Here is a 27,080-nt window from a genome sequence, read left to right as displayed (position 1 = left end):
AAAATACATTTTTATGGCGTTAAAAAGTATTTGGTTTCTTCTCAGTCTCATGTAGTTGATAGTTTTTATTCTGCTGAAATACGAGGGAAAGTCAAAAAGTTCCCGGAATTTATTACCACAATGTACTCAAGCGTCTTCGGAACATACTCCTGCCATTGTTTTCAGCACGAAAGTTCTCTTTTGGTATCTTCCGAAGTTCAGGCATCGCATTGCTTTTGATGTCTTCTGCAGTGGTGAATTTGATATTGATGCTGTTTTCCTGATGTTAAGGCTATCAAAGTAAGTATCTGAAGCAGATTTCCTCAATTTACACATGAACTTGATGTTTGTGCATTGTTTGAACAGCGACATTGCACCAACTGATCACCACATACTCCTCCATTTAGCTATACTATTCGTAAACGGATTGTTGTGACCTCTTCACATTTGCTATATTCATAACTAGGCAGCGTAAGGACAGCACTGTACCAGAGTCACTATGATTGCATCACAAATGCCCAAACTAGAACAATATTCCGGGAACTTTTTTATTTCTCCTCGTAAATTATTTATTTATTTATGTACTGTATACGAAAAATATACGCTATAAGTAGTAGAGTGTATCTATTGTTTGGTTTCTCCTAACAGTGACCCACTCAATACTTGTAGTAAAGTGTATTTATCTATGCAAATATTTTAGCTACAAAATAAACATGTTTCAGTTTTCTTAAAGGGTTTTTAATTTTTTTAAATTTATTTTTTTTTACAGGACTATCACGTGTTGTTTCTGTATAATCCCGACGAGAGATGTGTGGTCTACGACTTGGAATCGGAACTTCCTTTTCCAACATATTTTCACAAATACGTAACAGAAACATTTCGCACTGATCAGATTCTCCCGCCACAACACTTTAGGTAAGTATTTTCCCCCTAAAAGTAAAACTCTTTCTTTGTGCATTCATTTATGTATTTGGTGTGCTTAATTTTTATCAGATTACATTTGAGAAACTTAATATGAACTAGATGTCAGTAGATCCATTTGTTACTGAAAAGACAACTGTTGACTTCACGTTGTTGCAACACATAATGACAAACTTTAGAACAACCACAAATAATACAGATGTACAACGAGTTATGAATAGTAAAGTGCAGGATCCAGTTATTTGATAGAATCGTCGTTCAGATGGCAGTAGTATAAAAATATTACTCGAGTTAAATTTTGACACAAGGCTTGTGCTATTTCAATTTTATTGCACTTCGGAATAATGGTAGTCCTCAAGTCAACTACTGGACATAATTAGAAGTGATTTTAGTACATCATCATTGCTGTTTTATATGCAGTTGCTGCACAAGTACCTTTAAAAAATATTTTTTTTTTCTTATTAAACGAACATGACTCTTATAAATGATAAAATCATCATCATCATCATAGGTATTCTGCCTTTATTGGCAGGTCACTTGCCGCAGCTGAGAAGCTTCCATGCTCCACGGTCCTCCGCTAACCTCTTTGTCTTCGCGTATGATCTTTCTGTTTTAATATCATCCATTAATTGTAGTCTCCTTCGCCCCCTCCCTCTCTTTCCCGCCACCATACCTTCTAGGAGTCCCTCATGATACAATCTCTTCTTAGGCAATGTCCCAACCAGTTTCTTTTCCTCTTCCTAATAATATCTAAAAGTGTTCTTTTCTCACCCACCATTTCTAACACACACTCATTCGTTTTCCGCTCGACCCAACTAATTTTTTCCATTCTTCTCCACACCCACATTTCGAAGGCTTCCAGTCGATTTTCATCACCTTTACGTAATGTCCACGTTTCCGCCCCATACCGTACAACACTCCACACGAAGCATTTTATGAGTATTTTTCTCAACTCTTTATTCAAGGTCCCATAAAACAGACTCTTCTTCCTACTAAAGGCTTCTTTCGCCATTCCTATCCTTGCTTTTATTTCACGTTCACACTTCATGTTATTACTAATAATACTACCCAGATATCGAAAACTATTTACTTGTTCTATTTTCTCCTCTCCTACTTTTATATTTGACACAGACCCCTTCGTTCCAATCACCATGGCTTTTGTCTTTCTAACATTTATTTTCATCCCATATTCTTCAAAGCCCTTTCTCATTTTTTCTAACATTTTATTGATTTTCTTTTCAGATTCTGCAAGAAGCGCCATATCGTCTGCAAATCTTATGCATCTAATCATTCTACCTCCTACCGAAATACCATCATCATCATGTAGGCTCTTTTTCACTATATCTTCTAGATAGACATTAAATAGTGTTGGCGAGAGGCAGCATCCTTGTCGAACTCCCCTGCCAATTGCACTCTCTTCCTTCATTTCTTCCCCTATCCTAACACTTACTTGTTGGTTCATGTATAAGTTTCTTATGAGTCTTCTATCTTTCCATTCCGACCCTATCTTTGTTAGAACTCCCAACAATTCCCAATTCACGCGGTCAAAAGCCTTTTCTAGATCAATAAATACAACATACACCTTTTTCCTTTTTTCAATAAATCTTTCACCGATCGCCCTTAATAATCCAATTGCATCTCTTGTGCCCTTGCCTCTTCTGAACCCGAACTGCTCCTCCTCAACATCTTTATTTGTTCTTTCATATAACCTTCTGTTCAGTATTCGGAGCAGAATTTTAGCTGAATGAGATATGAGACTAATAGTTCTATAGTCCTCACATCTCTTTGGGTTCGATTTCTTAGCCATCGGTATCATGATCGTTTTCAGAAAGTCTTTTGGCCATTCTCCTGTTTCATATATTTCATTGCATAGTCGCAACAATTCTTTCTTTCCCTTGTCTCCTATATTTTTAATGAATTCGATTGGTATGCTATCTATTCCGGTTGCCTTTCCATTCCTAATCTCGGATATAGCCTTTTCAAACTCATCCCGAAGAATACTAAACCCTTTATCATCCTCGTCTACTTCATTTTCTACTTCAACATTTAGGCTACATGGTCTATCCCTACTCTCATATAAGTCTTCAACGTTTTCTTTCCATCTTCCTATGACCTCATTTCTCTCGCTGACTACCTTCCCATTCTTATTTTCTACTGCCATCGTAATACCCCCTTGTTTCCTCCGAAATTCCATAGATTTCACCTCCTTGTACATTTCCTCATATTTCCCAACTCTTTCTAATTCTTCTATGCCTTCGCATTTTCTTTTGTAAAACTCTTCCCTCGCTCTGACTGTTTCTCTTCGTAATTTATTATTTAACTTTCTGTACATCTTTCTGCCCCCTTCTGTATCAACCTGTTTCCACATCTTCCTCTCACTCATTTTCTGCAACATCTGCTCTGTAACCCATGGTTTCTTAGCAGTTTTGTGTTCGCGGTAACATACTGCTTCTTCTGCAGCCTGCTGTAAGCAACGTTTAATATGTTCCCACCGTGCGTTACTACCTACACCTATCCTTTCCTCGTTTGTACATTTTTCTTCGAATTTTTCAACGAAAAGATTTCTTATTTCCTCGTTTTTCAACTTTTCAGTATTCAACACTTCGTTATCTACTTTTCTTCTGCCTACATTTTTCAGTTGAATATCTACTTCGGCCAGCACAAGATTATGATCAGAGAAAATATCAGCCCCGGGAAGGGTCTTCGCGTTCTTTAAGCTATTCCGATACCTGTCCTGAATTATAACATAGTCTATCTGATATCTTCCGCCGTCTATTGGTGATTTCCATGTATATCTTCTTCTCTTGTGCTGATTGAACCAAGTGTTCCCAATTACTAGTGAATTCTGTTTACAGAAATTCACCAGTCCCTCTCCCCTTTCATTTCTTTCGCCTAAACCATATTTGCCTACGATACTACCTTCCAGTTTTTCTCCCACAACTACATTGAAATCTCCCATTAGACTTATGCATGCACCCTTATTCTCCCTATCTATAATTTCTTCTATTTTCTCATAATTTTCCCCTACTTCTTCAGTTGCATGCGACGTCGTCGGTGCATATGTCTGTATCACCACTAGATCCTTCGTTTTCCCTTTAAGCCTTAACATCATAACTCTATCATCAATAAATTCTACTTTCACTACCTTCTCCTTTAAGCGCTTTCCAAGAATTTTCCTACGCCATTATGACCGCCCTTTTCATTACCTGAGTAAAACATTCTATATCCTTCGGTGTTCAATACCCCATTATCTTCCCATCTAACTTCACAAACGCCTACCAAATCTAAATTATTTTGTTTCATTTCTTCTTTAAGATTTTCTAATTTTCCTCCCTGTAACATAGTACGTACGTTCCATGTCCCTATCTTAAACCTTTTGCTCTTCCCTGTCTTTCTTTCTCTGACATAAATAGCTTATAGGTGGTTTCGAGGAATGAAATATAATCGGCGACGAGTAGGACTATATTGAATGTAGAAACAACAGATGACAGCACTTCTACTTATGTAAATGTTGTCAGAAAATTCGTACACTCACAAATGACTTTCGCAAAACATTTCTAAAAATCGTAAAATTAAAATACGTTTTTCCTAACTTGATAAAAATGTCAAATACACCACGTAATGGTTTGCTCATATCAAAAGAATGAAAACTAATACACATTCTCAATGTCAGTTGCTAGATATTCTTGAAAAGCAACATGCACGCCTAGAAACAGTATACGTGTATCTACGTGATGTATAAGGCTTTGAAGTAGCTGTGATATCTTTGCAGAATCATTGTTCTTAGCAAATGAAAGTTTCGCTTATCACTGATGAATAATATAGTAATTACTTTATTAACAACTTAATGGCTTGCGTTCCCCATGCTTACCGGGATATTACTAATGGCACATGGTGTGTATATATATATAGAAAGATCACCATTGTGATGTTCCTATTTTGGCGTTCTTTCGTTCAATCACGTAATTCTATAACTTCCCCGCGGTGTTATTTTCATACCATTCAACTCCGTCTCTTTGTCTGATTGGTAACACTCCAGGTATGTGTTAACTGCATCATTAAACCCTTTGTGTTGAAATTATATGCTAAAGTGGTAGTCGTACTGAGACCACTGTTTTTTAATACTGTATTTAAAAATATCCTGATTTCTTTATTCTGCATTCGACTGACTTTCCTAACTTGTTACTGGGTTTTACTAAATTTGAGGTACAAAAATTACTATAAATAAAGGGATATACAGTCAATATAGACTACTAAACATTAAAAATTAACACCAGGAAGTAAACATCAAATTGACTCCACCTTAGCACACTGTGTGCAGAACGGAAGGATTATATGTTACATCTTTGCCCATGGGTCCTCCTTATGAAAACGGTGCCTTGTATGTACATCCCAAAAATATGAATATACTATATGATTGCGTAATGAAACCGAGTTCAAGCTGTGTCTTGAAAGTTGAGTTCTAAAGCAAAGAATAACAGCTACAACCACTACACAAAACTATAAGAAGCTTTCTTTGCATTGACGCACAGTTAATCTCCTCCTCCTCCTCCTTCTTCTTCTTCTTATCATCATCATCATCTCTGTAGATGATGACCCAAACTTTTTCAGTCACTGAGGTAAATCCATACTTCGTCCATTATCACAACACGTTTCTAGCGGTCACCAACTAGGAGGTATTCTTAACCTTCTGCCTTTGCTCTTTTGTTCTGCGATATACCGTGGTGTTAACACACGCACGCTGATCTTGCGGCCACTGTGCAGCTTCAATTTATGATGGATTACACGATTCGCTGTCGATTGGGCCAATGTCATCGTTTACCCATAAGACGCTGTGATGGTGGATTCACACAGGCTGCCATATCCGTAATCTTCTTTTCGACATGTCTTGTAAGTTTCGCTAATACCCTCTTTGGATGAGATTTCGTTGATGAGGTGGGTTGTTGAGGAAGCTGGTGTGCGTAACGTTTAATTACATGTATTGGAAAAAATGATGAGATTATCTGTGAAAGCTTTAGCACGCAATACAGCTTGAATTCTGGATGAAATTGACCGGTACAAGTCATGAATAGTTATGAATGGATTTAAAGCCTTTCCTCCTTCAGCACAGCCTCAAGCTCAGGTAGAGATGAAGGAGGTTAAAATCAAGGCCGAAGCCTCTTTTCCAAAACAGCCGAAAGAGGCTCAATGATATTCCGGTCTGGGAACTGACCGGAACAGAGAAGATATTGATCTTCATCAGCATGTTCTTAAAATCACTCTGGAACACGGCGAGCGGTGCAAATGGGAGCATTATCATCCTGGGATCTGGTATCCCCGTCTAAAAATAAAGTTTGCACCATTAGATGGGCCTGGTTTCCCAAAAGTTCTCTGTACACTGGTCCTATGACCCGACCGTGCAATGTAACAAGGAGAACTGATGAATACCATGATACAGTAACCCAAACATTAATAGAACCACCATGTTTGACAGTTTGGTCGTATGATTCAGAGACTGTTCGTCAAAGATGCCCCCATTGATAGGGAAGGGAGTAAAGGGTGACTTGTTAAAAAAAAAAAAGAAAGAAAGAAAAGAAAAGAATGGAAGTTAGTTCTCCAAAGTCCAGTTTTTGCGACTATTGCACCATGCACGTCGCCTTTGCACATTCATGTCTTTATTAGGGGTTTGGTAGTAGCAACATGCCCATGTCGTTTTGTGCAGTTTCCACCTCACTGTTTTGATTGACACTGCGGTGTTCAGATGCTGATTAAGATCTGTAGTCACTTCCTCGGGGTCGTTGTTGAAGTCACATACACACACACACATATATACAGTTTTTATAGATACAACAATATTTTGTATTCCTTTTTATTCCATAAATGTAAAATGATGAAATTTGTTTATCACCTTGTGTAAAATAAACAACATTGTTGTTGAGGTACTGAATTATTTCATGCTGTCTTCTGTTGTCTTCCTGGCAAATATTTTTGGGATAATAATATTCTTATCTTTGTCCCAGTGTCAGATAATTTCTTGCCAAATTTGTCTATTACTTCGTATTGTATAATTTGGTATGCAACATTAATGTCTTTAATTCTGGTAAAACTTGCGCTTTGTATCTTGGTAATCAGACATGCAAATACAGTCGCGATCTTGGTAGTGACAAATAATAATTTTAATATTTAGTATAGAATTGCATCGAACTCTGTATAGTAAGTTAGTTTGTATTTACATTTATTTTTATTATAGGTATTTCCGTGTGGTTCCAGCGGCGGTTTTCCTTCAAAACTTTTCATCAGATCGAAGTCATATGCGCCGGGAGGATGGAACATGGGTGAAACCACCACCAGATTATCCTCCTATTACATTGCCAGGTATAATCCTTATATTTATAGTTGAAAATGAAATTGTTTGTAAGCAATGTTATTCCACTTCATTATTTTGTTTTTTTGAGATAAGGGGAGAGAGAAAGAGAGAGAACGAAATTGGGTGATTGGGTAACATGATCGATCTCACAATGACGACATGCTAGAAGAATGCACATCGATACTAATTACGTAGTCTTACCATAAATACTGTCCCAGCTTTTGAGGGTGGCTGTACTTTTGCTCGTACAAACGAGCTACGTCAAGAGCAGCATCATGAAGCGTGAGTCATTGTCGGATGAGCTGAAGAAATATAAAGGTGTCAGTTGTAAGTGTTCAAGATGGAATGGAGTGAGTATGAAAATCTTGTGGCCGTGATAGCATTGCACAAGGTAGGCAAATCACCAGGAGAGGTATTTCAAAACCGTTCAGAAGAAATTAGTATTAAAAAGAAATCGTTTACCACACTATCCAGCACTTTGTTAAGACTGGAACTTTGTAAGATCGGTCGTGGCAAGAAAGACCACACACAGTACGAACACCGGAACTTGTGAAAGCAGTGCTGACCTGGTGAAAAGGCTTCAAGGATCCAGAGGGATCAGTAATTGAGCGGTGGGGTGTGAGCTACGAGGGTAGAACGGAGCTTCATTTCTGTAAAAACGGGGTCAAAGTGTACTAGGAGACACTGCTGGAAAGACTAGTCAAGAATCTCACCAACACCCACTTTTATGGACAGAAAGGGAGCTTCCAGCAGGATTAAACCCCAGCATACAAGGCATAGACAACCCCAGCAGTAGCTGGAGGCAGATGTTCCGGACTTCATTTCCACTTCAGACTGGCCTTCGGCAAGTCTGGACCTAAACTCTTTGGACTACAAAGTGTAGTCCAAGCTTCAGGAGATGTCTTGCAAGAAGAAACAGCCTAATGTTGAAAGTTTACAGCGGTTTTTTCGGAAAGCAGCTGCAGGTTTTCCAGTTGATGTGTTGTGTAATGCAATTGATGAATGGCCAAAAAGACTTAAGGACTACGTTAATGCTAATGATGGCCATTTTGGATAATTATTTGTGATTTTGGTTCATAATGCATCCATGTAGCTCATGTTATTAGTAAATTAAAATATTGGGACAGTATTTATGGTAAGACTAGGTATAACAATATTGCTACAATCTAAGACAGAAAACTTACCTAATGTCCTATTTCGTGCATACAAAAATTAAGATATTAAGTAAGTTTTCTGTCCTTAACTTGAAGTAATAATATCATATTTATTACTGATATGAATTTATCCAAGAGCCGCCACTGCTCAATTAATTATGTATCAAGAGTGTATGTGTGTCTGGTGTGTCTGTGTGTGTGTGATGTTCCGTTTTACCAGATAAATACTAGTAAGTGTGTGTCTTCCATTCTTTGCCTAACAAGATAATGCATTTAAGAAGTAATGTGGACGTAGAAGTTAAATTATCAAAGTTTGAAAAAGGGATATTGTTTATTGGCTAAAAATGTTCCGGAAATTGAGTAGTGTTTATTAAAAATAAAAATAATAATAATAATAATAATAATAATAATAATAATAATAATAATAATAATAATTAGTGTGCTTGTTATACGCCTGTCTCTGATTCAATTTCGGTGTAAACAAAATATTCAGTTTTGACGCACCATTAAGAGGTAACTTGGGAGCTACTTGAATTAGGAGCTAGCGAACTCCAGTCTAGCAAACCCGAAGTAACCACGTTCAGAGTCGATGGGGTAACTACACATCACAACTAAAACTCATCTGGTTGGCCGCAACTCTTCTTGGTTTTAACATCGTATGATGATGATGATGATTATATTATTATTATTATTATTATTATTATTATTATTATTATTATTATTATTATTATTATTATTATTATTATTATTATTATTATTATCTCCACTCCTTATCTGAGCAGATAATATAGTAATATACGGGTCAGCCAAGTATGTTACGTTTCCTTTTTGTTTTACCCTTTATTCTTGAGTTTGCAGAGAGTTTCTTGCGACTCTGTATGTGTCAAATATTACGCTCTTGTGTATTTTCTTTATTGCTTTTTCTTCAATTGTTTCAAGTGCATTTTCAGCGTCTTGTGAGGCACTCCGGCATCCGATATTACAATTGGTATTATTGTCACATTTTTGGTCTCCCATTGTTCTTTTATGTTTGGGCTAACTAACTCGCTCACTCTCTATGGCCTATGGAACCCGGAGGTTCAATACCACGTTAACAGAAGAGCTCCATTCACTTCTGTACGTAGCCAACCGAATCCAGCTGCTACTTGCATTCCTATTTCTGCGTGATCTATCTTAATATTCCCCTCCCATCTGCGCCTAGTTATTCCTAATGGTCGTTTTCCAATTGGACTTCCAGTTAAAGCTTTGAAAGCGTTCCTACTTTCTTTAATTCTGGCGACATGACCTGCTCACCTGAGCCTCCTAAACTTGATGAACCTAACAACGTTTGGTAAACGATATAAATTATGTAGTTCCTCGTTATGAAGCTTCCGTCATCCCCCATTCCCGTTCTTCTTGGGCACGAATATTCGTCTCAGGATCTTGTTCTCAAATACTTTCAGTCTACGTTCTTCCTTTCGAGTAAGCGACAATGTTTCGCAACCGTACATGACAACAGGCATGATTATCGTTTTATATATTTTAGGCTTTAAATTTCTCGACAGTATTCGCATCGACAAAAGTTTTTGAACTCAATAATAACACGAATTCCCTGCTTTTAATCGACATTTTAGGCTAACTGTTTGTATTTTTCTATTTTTTTCCCTGTGTGATTTCTCAGATTTGTTAAGTTCAGTATTGTGATGTCTATTAGAAACACCTCTCCCTTCTCTTTGCTTATTACTGTGATGTCCGGCCAATTATGATGTACTTCTTTATTGGTTAGTATTGTTCTGTTCCAGTAAAAGTTTGTCTTTGTACGTTTCTAGTATGGCTTCCGGTACTTCTTGTGTCATTTTCTGCTTCATTCTTATTTCTTGATGTATGATTGTTGCCACTTTGTCGTATTTTTCCTTCTATTTGGTTTGTATCATCATTGAGGATTTACTTGTGATATATTCTATTGTTTCGTGATGTATTTGACTTCATTTGTCATCTTGTATTGCGATGTTTTCCAGGCTTTTGTAGTGTTTTGTATTTATTACCTTGTCGTGTATTCCTTTCATGAAGCCTTCTGTTTCTGGGAACAGATCTCCTATTTTCATCCACTGAAATGTCGTTTCTCTATCGACATGTTCTGGTTGACTTGCTCTGGAAATCTCCTTGTAGTGTTTTTTCTTTCCATTGTTCCCTTATGTCCTCTGTTCTTTGTAACGGTATTACTTTCGACTCGTCCGTCTAGCTTAGGTGGTGCTGATATTTGTGGCCCGTTGCTACTATTGCTCTATGTAGTTTCGAATTTTCTTGCTTTCCGTAGAAATAATTTATTAATATTTGGATTTGTCTGCAATGTAGATTTCGGGTGTTGATTAGTCTACATCCTCCATCTTTTCTTGATAATGATACTCGTTTTTTAGCAGCCCGTGGGTGTATTATTCTGTTTTCTGTCCATTTTATTTTTCTTCCAATTGTATCTTTTATCTCTACTTTTGTCTGGTTTTCTTTCAGATATAGTGTTGTATTTTATCTGCTCATGTTGTTTTGTACGAAATGTATCAATTTCTCGTTTATTCCATAAATTTTCAAACAGTGCAAGATCCAAGAGTGGTATGCTTTCTGTTAGTCTATGTATGTTGTGCATATCTTTTTATTTATTTATTTATTTATTTATTTATTTTTTTTTTTTTTTAATCATGAGCCTGGTTTGATACTACTGCGTCTATTATTAAGTGTTCTTTGTATGCTTTCGAGCATTCTCTGCAACCTTTCTGCTGTTCTGCTATTATATCGTTTTTCCCGCAGTATTTTCGTATTTTGTCCGCAACGCATACTGTCGTTATTTCATATATGGTGTTTAGGCACGTTATTCATCTGTTGTTGTTGAGTCGGTTATCTTTCTGTTTCTCATGGATTAGATATGCCCTTCCTTGTGAGCAATATCAGCATTTCTGCGGTTTGCGGTTTCTATGAACTTTCTAATGCAGTGTGCAGTTGTGCTATGGAGTGTTTGAATTGTTTATATCAATAATTATGGATCTTGTCATTTCCTGACGCGTTCTAGTTGTGCATTTTTCTTGTTACTTTTGTAACTTCGCGATCTGTTCCATTGGTTTGCTTATTTTCAATTTGTTGGTTTGCTTTATCCATTTTGCTTCAGTATTGTGTGTGTATCCGTTTCCCACAGTTGTTTTCAGTAAATCTCTGTTGCTCCTTTTTGTGGTTCTGTTTACTCAGGGTTTTGCTTTGCTGTCATTCTCTTGTAAAACTTCTCATTGTCTGTGAACAATCTATTGTCCTTTCTTATTAAGTTCTTCTTGCATCTTTTCAATCTACTGTTGTAAACAGCAGATTTTGGTTTCAGTGCATCTTCGTATTCTGTTGTGTGTTTGTTGTGCTTTTCGTGTCTGGTGTGTGTCTTTGTTTCGTTGAAAATTTTCTGCGTGTGTTTCGTTAATTGTTTTCCTCTGTTACCTCTCTTGTATTACTTTATTCTGCCTATATCTCTACTTATTTCCTCTATGTTTCTGTTAAGTATTTCTTCCCATGGGTATTTCCTCTGGATTCTATTAATGTCTTTCTCCGATTCATCTTTACTCTTGTTTCTTTCCTCTGTTATTCTTGTTATTGCTAAGGCTGCACAGTCTATTATCATGTGGATTTCATTAAAAGTTTCCGCTTTGTTCGCTTCTCCTGACAGTATTTTATTGATTTCTCGTGTCTTTGTCTTTATTTTCCTGGTAGTCTTAGTTTCTGTATTGATCTTGGGTCCTGATAGTCTTGGCTCTATGTCCCAAAATTCTGCCTTGCTTTTTCATATTCTGTTTTCAATTGATTGTGTTCTTTATTATCCATGTCTTTGCCATTAGCTGAGTTTCTGATTTGTTTTGCGTTTAGATTGTATCCTCAGTATTATTTATATTTTCTGAAATCACCGTGACATTTCTCTCATTTTCATTTTCTTTATTTGTTTCCGTAGCTATTGCTTTTGCTGCTTCTTCTTTAATGATTTGTAGTCTAGTTATTGATATTACGTTGTTTACTTTTATTATTCGTATCTGATCTGCTATTCTCTGATCGATTACTGTAGTTTCTGTAATATTTTCCATAAATAGAAGCTTTGCTTTGTATATACTTAAACACAAACAAAACTATTTGCTGAGCAAAACAATATATTCACATAAAAATCAACATGTGTGTTACAGTTTCGCCAACTAACACTTTGGCTTCATCAGACACTATCCTCTGATGAAGCCTGATGAAGATAGTGTCTGATGAAGCCAAAGTGTTAGTTGGCGAAACTGTAACACACATGTTGATTTTTATGTGAATATATTGTTTTGCTCAGCAAATAGTTTTGTTTGTGTTTATGTAGTTTCTGGATTTTTTTTTTTTTTTTTCCTGAATTGCATTCCAACTTGTGCCTCTATCCTCTCTTAACTGTTTGCAGTTTCGTTGTTATATAATATAGGCGCACTAATTCTTTGTTTATTTCACTTGACCATTCAATGCACTTTCCCGGTTCCCCTGCATTGGTGGTTGCTAAGTGCAAAACACTTTCTGCAGGTGTAACTGGTTTGCGTTGGGTGTTACTTATCTGCGCAGCTGGCGTTTGTGTGGATATTCCGACAGGTGTCCGCTGATTCAACATCATGCCATCAATGAATCCTATGTTATCACGTCCAACAGGAGATGTGCACTGACGCTTCCCAGGTAGCGGCTGTTTCCTGAAGCTTCCTTTTATCTTCTTCATCTCCATTTTCTTGGGTTTTGATATATGAGTGTTATCAACAGTCATCACCCAACCTTTTTGTTGCTTTATCATAACTTTGCAAAGCAGTAAGGGATAGTGCTTATTGGATAGCGGCACTTCCTCGCCATGTCACAGTGAGACATAGGCATTGTGCTATTTGAATGGGCCATCATCGTCACTTCATGGTCCAGCTCGCCCTGGTTCTCACTGCCGCTTTAATTGGGGGCTGCCTATTTAGTATTCGCAGCTGATCTTTACTGGAGGCCGTTTACTACCCACTACCTCCTCGCGTTCTCTGAACTGGGTTCACCTTGCAGTGAATTCTGCCGAGGCGCGATTATTATTATTATTATTATTATTATTATTATTATTATTATTATTATTATTATTATTATTATTATTATTATTATTATTAGCCGCGGTAGTGTAATTGGTAAGGCGTCTGCGTACAAATTAGGCGGCCCGGGTTCAACTGTCGGTGAGGCGGGATTTTTTTTTCGTTCCAATCCTCATTCCAGTGTGGCATTGGGATTCATGCAACCTCTTTAAAATAGTAGTGAGACAACCTAGGTTAAGTATAGTTGACCAGAGCCTGGTGCTGACTACATTATCTCCTTGAGTGCCCAGTCAAGAAAGTGTCGAACCCTTGGGTCTTCATGACCTGTCCCAAAACCTTACTTACTATTATGATTATTATTCATGCACTTACTAAATTCATTTTATATTGGGAAGAGCTTTAGATCAATTAGTTATATAATTTTGTATACAGTGGTTGAAAAAAAAAAAAAAAAAAAAAACTTACATTTTGTTGGCATGCAGCTAACTAATATACTTTTTAATAGTAGATAATGATGTTCTGAATTTCATTTAGCAATGATATTTATTCTTGGATACCTTCTAAAATACGTCGTTTTCTATATGTGATTTTATTTCTCTTGCAGTTAAAATGTTCATATTTTAGAAACAACTCTTTTCTATTTCTGAAAACATTAGTGGAACAACTTTACATAACATCTGAATGTGTCTTAGAAGCATGTCAAAATATATTTTTCAATGTGAGCAGTAAATGGAAATGACTATTGTCTTTCAGATTGTGCTAACAACTTGGAAGAGTTTATTGACATGGATCCACAAAAGGGATTAGGCGAAGTAATGAATCTGACACAGTTGGTGAAGAGATTTTTTCAGCAAGGTTGAGCTGGTCAATGGAGTCCACTAGCAAGAGTAGAGTGTAACGAAAGACGGAATGAATGGAAAATTAAAAAAGCAAAGTCAAGCAGCAGTGGGCTAAGTGATTTTACTTCTTCATCGTTCTTGTTTTTGAAGACTTGCGTTAGTAAATTCTCCTCGTTTTGCCTCTCCTCCTCCTCCTTCTGTCAAGGCTGTTTGTTCAAATGCAAGTTTACGAGAATTTTGCATAACACATGAGTCTACAAATCGAAAAAAAAAAAATCATGGTAAAATGGCGTTAACCTACAGGATAAGAGGAGTTGGTTCTGACATTTTCATAATGAATTTCATCTGCTACATAAGTAAATCGTGAGCGGAAAGGTAAACAATTGGTTAAGAAACTTAAGATGATTATGAGTGGCTTGTGGACTTCTGCTTCTGCATGTTAACTATCTTATCTTATGGATATCTTTATCACTTTTAGAAAACATCAGAAATTCTACTCACTTATCCTGTAGGTTATATTTCATTATATTTCTTGTATCCGTGAATGTTGACAAATGCTCCACATTTCGCTGTGTTTTTCATTGTGTTGTGCATTCACCTGCATCACAATAAAAGCACCTTGCATTATGTGAGCTCTGATGCATAATTTTATTATTAATAATATTATACTGTTTATGATTAAGAAAGGAACCGTGCGCGCGCGTGTGTGTGTGTGTGCTGTATATATATCATAAAATATATTGAATATCTGATGAGCTAAATAACTAAGGCGAATATCTGTTAGTGAGGAAAATTTGAAACATTACTAGAAAGTGGTTACTTGTAAGTGCGGCATAAAAAAATATAACAGATGATGATCATCAGTGATAATATCTGGTCAACTGCAAATTGAATTGTGTGAAAGTAAAAACTACTGACGATCAACGTAGACTACGTGATTTAGTGAAAAAAAGGAAAATCAAATGTGCGCGAAGCACGGTAGAGTCATGCCTCACACTGTTTTGTTAGCTATTTTTTTTTTATTATGGTTATTATTATTTGCATATGCAGATAAACAACCAATGTAGTTATACAGCTTTTTAAGTTATCAATTTGTTTTCTGTATATAGTGGGATATTTGTAACTACAAAGTTGGCTGTTTCAGATGCAGAATATTCTCTCGAGTGATAGTCTCCAATTACTATGAGCTAGGGTGCCCGGTACTGCACATACATACGTACTGCAGCTCCTCAAGAAAGAAATCAGTTTTATCTTTGCAATATATATACACACACTAATGAAAATGTTCTTAACCGACTTTTTTTTTTTTTTTTTTGTACTCGTAAAAAATATATGTATTATTACGGAATAGAGCCCTTCCTTTTACAGATACTCTCAGATATGAAACTCTTCTTTCCTCCTAACGTTTAGTAACATCTTCACAACGGACAGGAATTCTTCTGTTTATACGTATTTAGCACAGAGAATACTTCGTGCAATTTGGAAATACATCTGCAGTAGAGTACAGTAGACAAAAAATCTCTTGCAGTACATGTCCATGTAAGCACCTCTCTCAGCGATATTTTCGTTTCTTTACAGAGGGAGGTTTCCCCCTCATCTCTCCAGTAATTCAAACACTGAGCGCAATATTTTGATATTAGCGTGTATTTCAACAACAACAACAAACAAAAAAAAAAAATGGCGTGAACAAACAAAACAAAAGTAAATAAATAGAATAATACAAGCATATTACATTTTTAAGTGACTCGTCTATAGTTTGAATCAACAGCAACTTAATACTGTACTTCTGTCGTGCATATTGTATCATGACTTGTAGTTGGAACAGATATGTACAGTTCGTGACATACGACAAAGTGCAGTTGTGTAATTATTAAAAAAAATTATAACCTGAAATTTATGTAGAGTATCCATGGTTATAATAATGTGTCTCAAATACAAAATCATAGCCTTATAATGAGGACTTGGTCACTATGTCGCTGATAAACTTCAGAACCGACATAACATTGATACAGAGACGCTTATTTTCTTAAATGATCCGCTAGAATTTTAATCGTCTCTGCTTCCCGACACTCGTGTTTCATGTAATTAATATTCTTTCTTCAGATAAGAAATTGGGCATTCTTGCTTGTGATTTTTCCCTTCTCGAATTCTCCTTGATATATAATATGAAGTTCCAAGTGAACTTGAATTTAATGTGTATATATAAAGTAGAGTTTGAGAAGAAATAAATAAATTAGCAAAATAGAAGATCAGAAGATGAAATGTTGGCAAAGAGGGAAGATCAATAAATAAATTCTCATCTGAACATCCAACTATAGTTAATGATGTACGAGTATCTAGAAGGAAAAGCTGCAAGAATTGGAGCAATTCATTTAAGAAAATATATTTCTATATTTAGTTCTTTCAGTTTGTGTTTTCGTACAGATTTTTTAACTTCCTTACGCGCACACTGGGATTGATTTGTTATAATCAATTATTTGACTCGAAATTCATGAAAAGAAGTATCAAGGGTAAAACATTTTTCTAATTCAGACTTGTTAGGACCTAAATATTGTTGGTCGCGAGAAGAAAGACAGAGGACAACATTACTGTATTCATGTCATGTTGTGGTCTTCATGGTAAAAACAGTCACATTTTGTAGTTACAAATTATTTCTTACTGAAGAAAATTAGAATGATTATTAGTTTATTTGTTTACACGCATCGTAACTTAAAATTATAAAAATAATGAAGAAAGAACTAAAGGCCAGGAATTTACTAAATAACAATATTTCTGATGATCACTGAAGTGACAAGTGTATGTGAGTATCTCTTAATGATTCCCTTTCTGTATTTTCTTGCTACTTAATACCAGCTACTGTTTAATATCCATGCAAACTAAATTGATGTTATTTATTATAACAAATACTTCAATGAGTATTAATAATATATAAATATATATATAAAATACATATATTAAATGCTCATGTATACGCTATGTTATATTTTTTAAAAATATTTGTTCTTCGTATCACATGAGCAAGTTTTCAGTTATTGTTTATTTTTTTAAGTATTTATCAACTTGTAAATCAAATTTTCCCCCATATTCTTTCATAATGGTCTTAAGAGATGTAAATGTCAGTATATTATTATTATGCACTATAAAATGTTCTGAATTTGTGGTCTGAATGCAGATAAATGAAAATAAAAAATAGAGTTCGTATGATGTTATTTCTGCCTTACATTGCATGAGAAGGCTTAATAACTAAAAGTTTGTTTTTTGTCCATTCATATCAAAATAAATAAAGATAAATGACTGCCTGTATGCTTAATGTCAGCAGCACTTAATGCTGACAATAGCCGTGTTGCGGTCCAACATCTATTTGCACCGCTTTGATCCCTTTTTATCCTCTCTACTATCCTTTGTAACCTCAGGTTGGTTTGTATCTCATCTTGTGAAGTGCTAGCTTTCAGATAAACCATTGCTGAAGTTCGTAAGTTGATATTTTTATAGATTGTAGAAATATAATTTTTCAAATTTTACATTTGTTCCGGGAAAAGTGTTTTCCTTGTTTCTTGCGTGTAATAAAAGCTATAGTTTATATGGTCATTCGGATGAACCTGTCAAACTAGGGAAGTGGCTTAGAATATTATTCAGAGAACAGTTGCGATAATTTACCATAAGTAAAGCAACAATGAACAAGTGATCTAAAGCTTAATGATAAAAATAATAATAATATTAATCAACTGAATTTATCGACCGAAGATGATTGCGTCGGTCTTTGGCTTAGAAGAGATTAAGGGTGAAAACTATGGGCGTAATATTTTCAGTATATTATCTATGAATAAATAACGCTAGTGTATGCACTATTGCAATAATTGGTCAGTGAATTGATAATTTCATTCTATTATGCTCGAAGTCAGAATATGGCGACGCTAGTATTAGTGTATGTGTATCTAGGCTGTGAGTGTTGAAATAGGATGAGAACAGTTCCTCCGATATAGGGCTCTGTTAACACGTATGTGGCGTTTATCTAAGGTAATATGGTATAGAACAATAAAACACATAAAACTACTGACCATTTATGATCCAGTCCTGACTGCTTGTCCTCTATTACCCGTATACACTATTAGCATGCTGGTATATCACTTATTGTAAACTGTAAACCCCCTTAGCTCTACTGTGAATTCCTCCGAAACTCCGCATTCTACCTTCAAGGTCGTAAAAGGTGAGAGTTGATAAGGGCCATTTTTTCCTATTGGAACACTTTTGGCATATATTTTTGGTAAATGCAAGATATGTATTTTATGGTTGTATAATTAAAATCTTCATTAGATCGTTGTGAAAATTCTGTTCGAAACGTGAATCCAAATAAGTTGAAGTGAAATATCGCAAACTATGTTGTATTGCTAATCTACGCTGATTAACATTCATCATACACGTGCATTCAGTTTACAAAAAACTTTTTAAATATGGGTATATTAAAATTTGTCAAAATAGAACGATAGTGCACGCAATATATTTTTTGCTGACCTGTTTGGAATGTTTGCGTAAAAATAAACTTCTTAAATATAATTTGTCTCTAGATAGAAGATTAACATATGAAGGGCTGCTCTGGATAAGAGCTAAGGTACCATTTTTTTCAAAACGCATTTTATTGCATAAATGACTGTTTCCATATGAACTCTTGTCCACAAAGTTCGTCAAAGTATGAGACATAATAAGAATAAGTGTATATTTATACAAACCAAGTAAGAAAACAAGATTAAATGAACACTAAAAAGATGAAAACTCTCTTGTAAAATTTCAGATTTATTACATGATTTCTTCATCAAATCAACCCTTCATATATAAAAATTCCGTCGTACAAATCCTGAGAGTTTGAAGGATGGACGGAAAATATGTAAAAACATCGGCTGAAGTACGCGAAAACTGATAAAATACCTAACTTCATAATTATAAAAATAAAAAATAAATAAACTTCCGCTACTGACACAAATATTCTAATTACACAACCATAAATTATATATTCTGCATTGATTAAAAAGGTACCGATTAGAAAGATATATGGGGCTTTCCGGGAATAAATCGACAGACTTCGCGTACGTGTTTAGAAACTCAACACAAGAAAATAGTTAATCTGTGACTTTGGTCTGAAACATCTAATTATCATTTTATTCCGTGTAGCCATCCTACGACTAGTTCCACTAATTTACTTTAAATTGGCCACATCTCCGTAGTTAGGCATTTATCTTAGTTATCCGAAGTCGGAGATAAGCTCTTTTCTTGTGTTTAAGTCCTGAACACGTATGCGAAGTCTGTCTGTTATTTTATTTACTGTAGCTATCCTGCGACCCATGTCACAAATTATCTTAAGTTCGCTGTATCTCCAAAATAAAACGTTTTCAACCGAAGTCGCAGATGCACTGTTTTTCTTTTATTGAGTTCCTGAACACGTGTGCGAAGTTTATCTTTGTATTTCCGGAACACCTTGTGTGTATAAATTGACTGCATCGTAGACTAGAAGTGGTCTTTCTCAACCTCATCCGTCAGTTTATTATATTGAATTTAAACATGATTGTATCATGTACATAGATTTCACGTGATGCAGTGTTCTTTGTGACGCTTCGTTCGACAACATATATATACCGCTACCGCGTATTAAAACCAATGAATAGAAAAGAGCATTAAGAATTAGTCACCCCTTTAATGTTTTTATAATACATCGGTCAATTACTGCTATTATCTATGTTGGTAATGAGGAAACGTAGATGAAGAGAAAGCAGCGTAACTTCTACACTATAAGTCTGCTTGAGCCCAATACAAATGAACTTATGAAATTCATTTGCACTTGACAAGATCAAGATACAAACATTTATTATTCTTTAAAAAATATATATAGACACTTACTTGAACTTCCATTGTACTAAATATTATATACCATTTCTCACATACTACACGTTCTAAGTGCCATTCTCAAAACCATTTTTATATATATACTTGTAAAAATAACTATAAAAATATATAAATTGTTTTATATTACCTGTTGTAGTGTAATGTTTACTACTGCCTTTTAAAAGCCAAGACTATTACAACTTCCTCTATGATAGATGTGTGTTCTGTATTTGATAAATGTATGTATGTACAATTTTACGTATTCTCCTAGAAAAAAATGTAATTGTTGTAGAAAAAGAGAAGTCCATGTGGTGTTGGAGGAGTAAAACAGCAACTGTGTAGCACTGATGATCTGCCTCTGAAGATAGAGACTTTTTACATGTATCACAAAAGTCCCTATTTTTCTTCTTTCTTTTCCTTTTGTTTTGTTCAGTAAAGTACCTACTTATTTTTTTTTTTTTATTTTCTACTGATTTATAACAAACAGGCAACTATCGAACAGCAGAAATAATGGAATGGCTTTGTTCCTTAATAACGGCAAGGATATTTTAATTGAACATACGAGCAAAAGCTATGCTTGTAATTGTTGATTTCCAGTTAATCTAAGAAAACCTAATTTTGTGGAATCAAAATTAATATACAATTTCCAGAGTTGTATTCCCATGATTTTACTTCGACAAATTATTTTACAAAATATGCGTTCAGCGTTAGACTTTGAAAACTTCAGAATTCTATTCCATTTAATGTCTATTTACAGTAATTTATGAAGTTTATTTCTTTTCTACAGATCTTTTATTGAAAAGAATTACTTGTGTGGGTTCAACTTGTGTTGATATTCCGTTCATTTTCGGTTTCTAAGTATAGTTGTTACGGGTGGATTTAGAGTCAGCCTTCTTGAATTTCTTACCACATGGGTTTCTTGTAAGTAGCAAATTACGAAATGGTAATTCGATAGATAATATTTTATTTTTAATTCCATTTGGTAGAAACAGAAAGAGTTTTTAAGGAATGTCAAATATGATTAGACAAGGAAACATACTGTGAAAACCAGTTGAATCATTTCATAGTCTTCATACATAGTAATAGAAACCGTAGTATGAGCGTAACTCAAATATTAATCTAAGTTAATTTAACAAACTTGATAACAGGAAGGGATTTCAAAGTAGCCTACTTGCTCCTAGCTTAACTTCCAACAAATGCAGTAGACCTGGGAAGTATTTTCTTCTGTTGGAGTATATAATCTCAATACCCTCAATGCTTATCTACATTAGTATTAAAATTATTCAACCATATGCCAGTCTTAAGAAATGATAAACAGTTTCTGAGGCCAAAAGGCTTCAATGTCACATTACAGGTTACGATTTGATACCAGTTGGCGTCAAGTAGAAGCGAACGTGTTAAATAAGTGCAGTAATTTACACAATTGGGTCTCATTAATCGTACTATATTTTTAAACGTTACAATTTAGATCTTTCATCATATTGATTCTTAAAATTGATCACAAAGGTAACAAACAGTGTTTCTTTTATTTAACGTAGAAAAAATGCACTATTTCTGAATACAGTTCTTGGTCATATTCCTATGGCTGTTATTCCATTTAACTGTTTTATATATGAAAAGATATTACTACAAAATCTCGTTAATCAAATCTCACGGGTTTAGAGGCTTTAGTGCTGCTGTAGGGCGCTCGTATATTGACCAGAGGACAGACTAACCGAGCGTATGTTTAGTACTATGAGCAATGCAACAAAGCCTTGTACCGCATATTCACTCTAGCACGTGCTTCACAATGATGTATTCAACGTTGTGACTGAGATACACAGTTAGTACACTCAGACCTTTCTCTCCAAATCCTTTCCTGCCTCTCTCTGCCTCGCTGTGGTTGGCTTTCCTTTAGTCAATATGCGTCCAGCCTAAAGATCGTGTTAGTCTATTGCAAGTAATGTATCTGCCTCCCTGTGCCTTGCTATGGTTGGCTTTCCTTTGATCAATGTGCGTCCAGCCTAAAGACCGTGTTAGTCTATTGCAAGTAACGTATATGCATAATCCATCATCTAGGCATATGATTCAATTAGTAGAAATGTCACTTAGGCTGGCCGTATATTGACCAGAGGACAGGACAGCCGAGCCGAGGCTCAGTACTGTGGGCAATGCAACGAAGCCTCGTACAGTATATTCATTCGAGCACATGCTTTATAAAGATGTATCCAGCGTTATGACTGAGGTACACAGTGCACCCAGATCTGTCTCTCCGAATTCTTTCCTGCCTCCGTCTACCTCGGCTTGGCTGGCTTTCCTTTGCTCAATATGCGCCCAGCCTAAACAATGTATCGTGCTAGTCTATTCCAACTAACGTATATACATACACCATCGTCTAGGCGAATGATTCAATTAAGGTACTAACTGTTTTTTTCTCTCCTGAAAGCTGGACGTTTTAAGATTCGAGATTGCGTAGTATAAGCAACGATAAGTCTTTATTTAAATGATTTGTCAATTTAAGATTCATTTTTCTTTCTATTTTTCAATGTTTTTTTTCGAGAAGAATATTTAAGTGCAAAATACTTCTTGTGTTATTCCCAGTTTTTGTTTTCTTATTGTAACGATAATAATTCCAGAAGTATTGTCCTGTATCTGTATACATATATAGTGTTTCTTACTATTTTGTCTGTATAGGATATCCACAAAAATATATACGAAATTAAAGTTGGTCGTGATCAAAAAGAGCATAATATGTAATGTATTTAGAACAATAGAACATACGTTATTCAAAATATGTGGAAGACTATTTAGACAACTTCCATGCCGCACAAAATATTAAATAAACGGAGTTTTCAGATGGAGGGAGTTGTTATTAAAAGCAGGCTCGAGATACTTTAACGGGAATTAAAATGTTCCTTCAGAGAACGCACAGAAGTGACTTCCGTACAAATTTTGAACATACGAAGACTGAATATCATCGGTAGACATGTTGGATGCCAGTCATTTGTAGTGGTGAACGTGTGGTATAGAAGTATAACTTAAGGTGTAAAAATAGTTGTAGGCTACGCTAATACAACTCTCAAACACTTATATAATTGCTTATAAGAGAACTTAAGCTCTATATTCTTAAATGTACAACAAAAGCAATGAATTAGGTATTTCTCTCTCTCTCTCATATTTTCTCAATCATCAAAACAACATTCTTCATCTGAAAATGAACCACCCATTAATAACTTATCTAGTTTAATTGTATCGTAGTATAATTCGATTTCTTATCTGTCCTTGTGGCCTTTTCTCGTGTACGGTCATAAACGGTATACATGAAGCTCTATACAATTCGCACAAACCTACTCTTTTCATGATGCACAAATTTCTGACTGAGATATCTCTTATCGATACCTGAATATTCATTGCCCTTTTCTGAAAGAAAATTTTCAATGCAATGATATATTTTGGAAAAGAAAACTAACTTTTTTATTAATTTGAGAAATCATTACTTTTTTCTATTGTAAAAATCTCTCAAGTTTCTGTCTTTTAAAGTATCTACTGAACTGATAATGCAATGTGAGTATGTTCGTATGTCCTGGCTTTGGCAGAATCATACAACGAGGTATCTGAACCGATATTAATGTTTATTATTTAGTTGTACCTGCAATCTGTATATTTTGCTAATTACCAAAGTAAATTGATTGTCGTAATTGAATACTAATTAGAATAAAATATTACATAAAATCTTATTATTGATTGGTGCAAGTTTTATTCATTAGCATATTATAAGGGTTTGTTCACATAGATAGGAAAGTAATTTTTATTAAAGATACGAAACACAAAGACGCACAAAATAATTACGTTAGCGGTGACTAGTTTATTTATCAATTTTTGAAAGTATCCTTTACACGAGGCACGTCCACAAAATAAATGTACTAGGCCCTTGCGGGCAGAGGGAATTTGTTATTGCTGTGTTGGTCACACTGCCGTGTAGCTTAGCTCCTATCCTTTCCAGCGAGCCCAATCACGCGTCAGTACGACCAAAACTATGGCCACAGTAACGTCTCCCGTGAAAGGTGTCCATAAAATCTGCCGCCAAGTGCGAGATTTGCAGCCGTTATCCGTTATCTCGTTGTGAAGGGAAAATTTCGTCTCAGTGGCGTGGCGTGACACTTCGGCAATTGTTACCGGTTGTTGAGAATATAACTCTTGTTTCTCACTATCAGAAAATCTAATATTCACTTTCTCTTTCAGCGTATCAACCATTTCAAACTATAGAAATTGACAACTATTTTTTAGGGACCAATCCCACTTCATTTTCTCTTAAAGTTTTTGAACAGTGTGGCTCTTCAGGTTCTTCAAGTTTTTACTGAATATAATTTAAAGTGTCTCTCAATGATCTTAGATATTTTTCAAAGTCATCTATTTTCTTTCTGCAGTAACCTACATCATGAATTTTCTTTTGTAAGATATTGAACAAGATCTTGATGCTGAGGGAACAATTCAAGTAAAAAATTGAAGTCAAAACTTGGAAGGGTTTGATAGAATTTTGCTGCACGAACTCTGGTTTGAGAATCACATTTGTCGGGGTTTTCCACCATGGATTTAAAGAGTCCTAACAGTTCATCTTTAAAGTTATATAGGATATCACTTATCCTACTTCTATAGTTCCACCTTGTGTTTGAGGCTGTTGGGATACTTTTTCTGACTACATAATCCAGAGCATTTGTTCTTTTTGAAGACTTCGAGAAAAAAGAAGTAAGTCCCGACACTTAAAAAAAAAAAAAAAAAAAAAAAGTACAGTGAATGGACTTTTCTAAAACTAAATTAAGCCTATGGGCATAACAATGAAAAAATAAGACTTCTGTATACCTTTGTTTAATAAAAGGCTGCAGCTCCCTACCTCATCAACCATAACCGGAGCTCTATCGTATATTTGAGTAACAAGTTTTCTGTATTAAAAATTAGTTAGACACTCAAACAGTTTGGGACAGTCAAACTGCGGTATGACTGCACAGTTCTTTTCAACACATCGAACTGTATGGAAGTGCAACTTCAACTAGTAGGCTAGCGGCTCGAGTTGGAAATTTTTGAATCGAAAGTATTCTACTACTAAATTAAAAACAAAATATTTTCAACTTAATTAGCGTAAATCCTAAATAATAATAAGTATTCGAATTAGAAGGAGCGCGGGAAACATCTCTGCTTATCTCTAATTATCATTACTATTCCCTCTTGCTATTGAAACAGTTCCCATATAGCACAACGTATTTCATCGATAGGCATTTCTGTACATTTAATGGCACTTCAGAAACTGACAATATCTTTGCTCTTTCAGGGTCGAGACAGCTACCAGAAAAATTTTTCTACCATTTAAGCAGAAATAAAATCTCAATTAAAAAAATAAATTACCATAAACTCAAATTAACGATCAATAAGAAATTTTTTGGATCAAAGTAAACTTATCTTAAATTTATTTGTTAGAATGTCCTATGGAATATTTCTTCTTTTTCTCTGTTGTATTATTTAAAGATAATGTATTAACGTACAGTCTTGTAAAAAAATATGTTAACATATAAATAATGCACTTCGGAACATAGTCTCACAGTAGCAGATCTTCAATGTTATTACTATGAAAACCTGCTACTTATATTTGTCCGAAATTGTATACTGTTAAGACAATGAAATAATCTTATAAATACCGGAAATTACAGTAAACTTCCCATCCTTAGAATGGGGAAGCAAACGAAAAGTATAGTAGAATCGCCGCCCGCTCGATCCATTATAGCGAGAGGAGAGCCGAGAGCGAGTGACTCCAAGGGGCGATGAGTATAATATACATGCTGATGAAATTCTAGATTCTCCTTGTTTTGACAGGGAACGTTCCTATTTTTCCTGATCCACTCAGCCGAACGGTAACATAAGGGCCATTCCAAATACGATCACGCAGGATATTCTGGCTGGCACACTGAAAGGTGCTTCTGAAGTGAATGACCGCTGTTGGGGTTCGCGTTACCTCTGAAATCTGCGGTATCAATAACAGTATGCTCTTATTTGCGTTCCTATTTTACAGTATGTTGCGTTCGTTCACAATGTAAATGCGGCATGGGCCGTCCAAACTTAAAAAAAAGGAAAGGAAAGAAAGAAAGAAAAAAAGAAAAACATGGAAACATCTTCCTATACTGATAATGAAATTTAGAGACACATGAAAAGAACGGAAAACTGTCATACTCTTAGTTACCGCCAGTAACAGCGGTAATACGCACTACACGCTCCTGCTTCGACTGAAGTTTTTAAGAAGATAAAAAAAAAAAAATATGAGAACAAGAGGAGGAGACTATGGACGAAGGGAGTCTGCTTTCTGCATGACAATGCCAGAACGCATACGGCCAATACAACAAAGTAACTTTTGGAGTCATTCGGATGGGATATTTTGAACCACCGCACGCATTCCCCTGACCTGGCGCCTTCACACTATCATCTGTTCACCTTCCTGAAGATGCATCTGGGCGGAAAAAATATTTCAGCTGACGAAGAAAGGTGAAGAATTGGACAAAAGAGGTGGCGGCAGACTTCTTTGACCAAGGCTTGAAAAAATTGATCCCTCGTCTTACTAAGTGTATCGAGAGGGATGGTGACTACGTGAAAAAAAAAAAAAAAAAGGAAAGAAAAAGCTCAATTACGTACTGATGTAACCATGTAAAAGTTTTGTTTTTATAATTTTTTTGAAGCCTACAGAAATCTAGTACACGTATTTTTTGGACGTACCTCGTATTATGAACATACATATTTATGTAAATACTCATTATCTAACAAACTTAAAATAGTCTTCATACTTTTGCGGATTTCTTCCCTAGGTTATGATAGATTATGTACGAATTGACTAAATTCCATAATTTGTAGAAGGTCGTATACTTTCATGAGCTTTAATGCC

General features: G+C 35.3%; 1 protein-coding gene across 1 annotated transcript in view; it reads left to right on the top strand.

Moving 5' to 3' along the window:
* tun (N-terminal glutamine amidase tungus) overlaps positions 1-26,819 on the top strand; it is a 236,399-nt gene extending 209,580 nt beyond the window's left edge. The window contains exons 3-5 of the mRNA XM_081735620.1: positions 749-894; positions 7,130-7,254; positions 14,220-26,819. Of these exons, the coding sequence (XP_081591746.1) occupies positions 749-894; positions 7,130-7,254; positions 14,220-14,326 (378 nt within the window). The 3' untranslated portion in view covers positions 14,327-26,819. The remainder of the gene's footprint in view (positions 1-748; positions 895-7,129; positions 7,255-14,219) is intronic.
* Positions 26,820-27,080: the final 261 nt, after the last annotated feature.

The sequence above is a fragment of the Thermobia domestica genome, chromosome 13 (assembly GCF_964235325.1).
Source record: "Thermobia domestica chromosome 13, izTheDome1.hap1.1, whole genome shotgun sequence".
Classification (NCBI taxonomy): Eukaryota; Metazoa; Arthropoda; class Insecta; order Zygentoma; family Lepismatidae; genus Thermobia; species Thermobia domestica.
The sequence above is the reverse complement of the archived record's forward strand: the minus strand, read 5'-3'. Positions and strand labels throughout refer to the sequence as shown.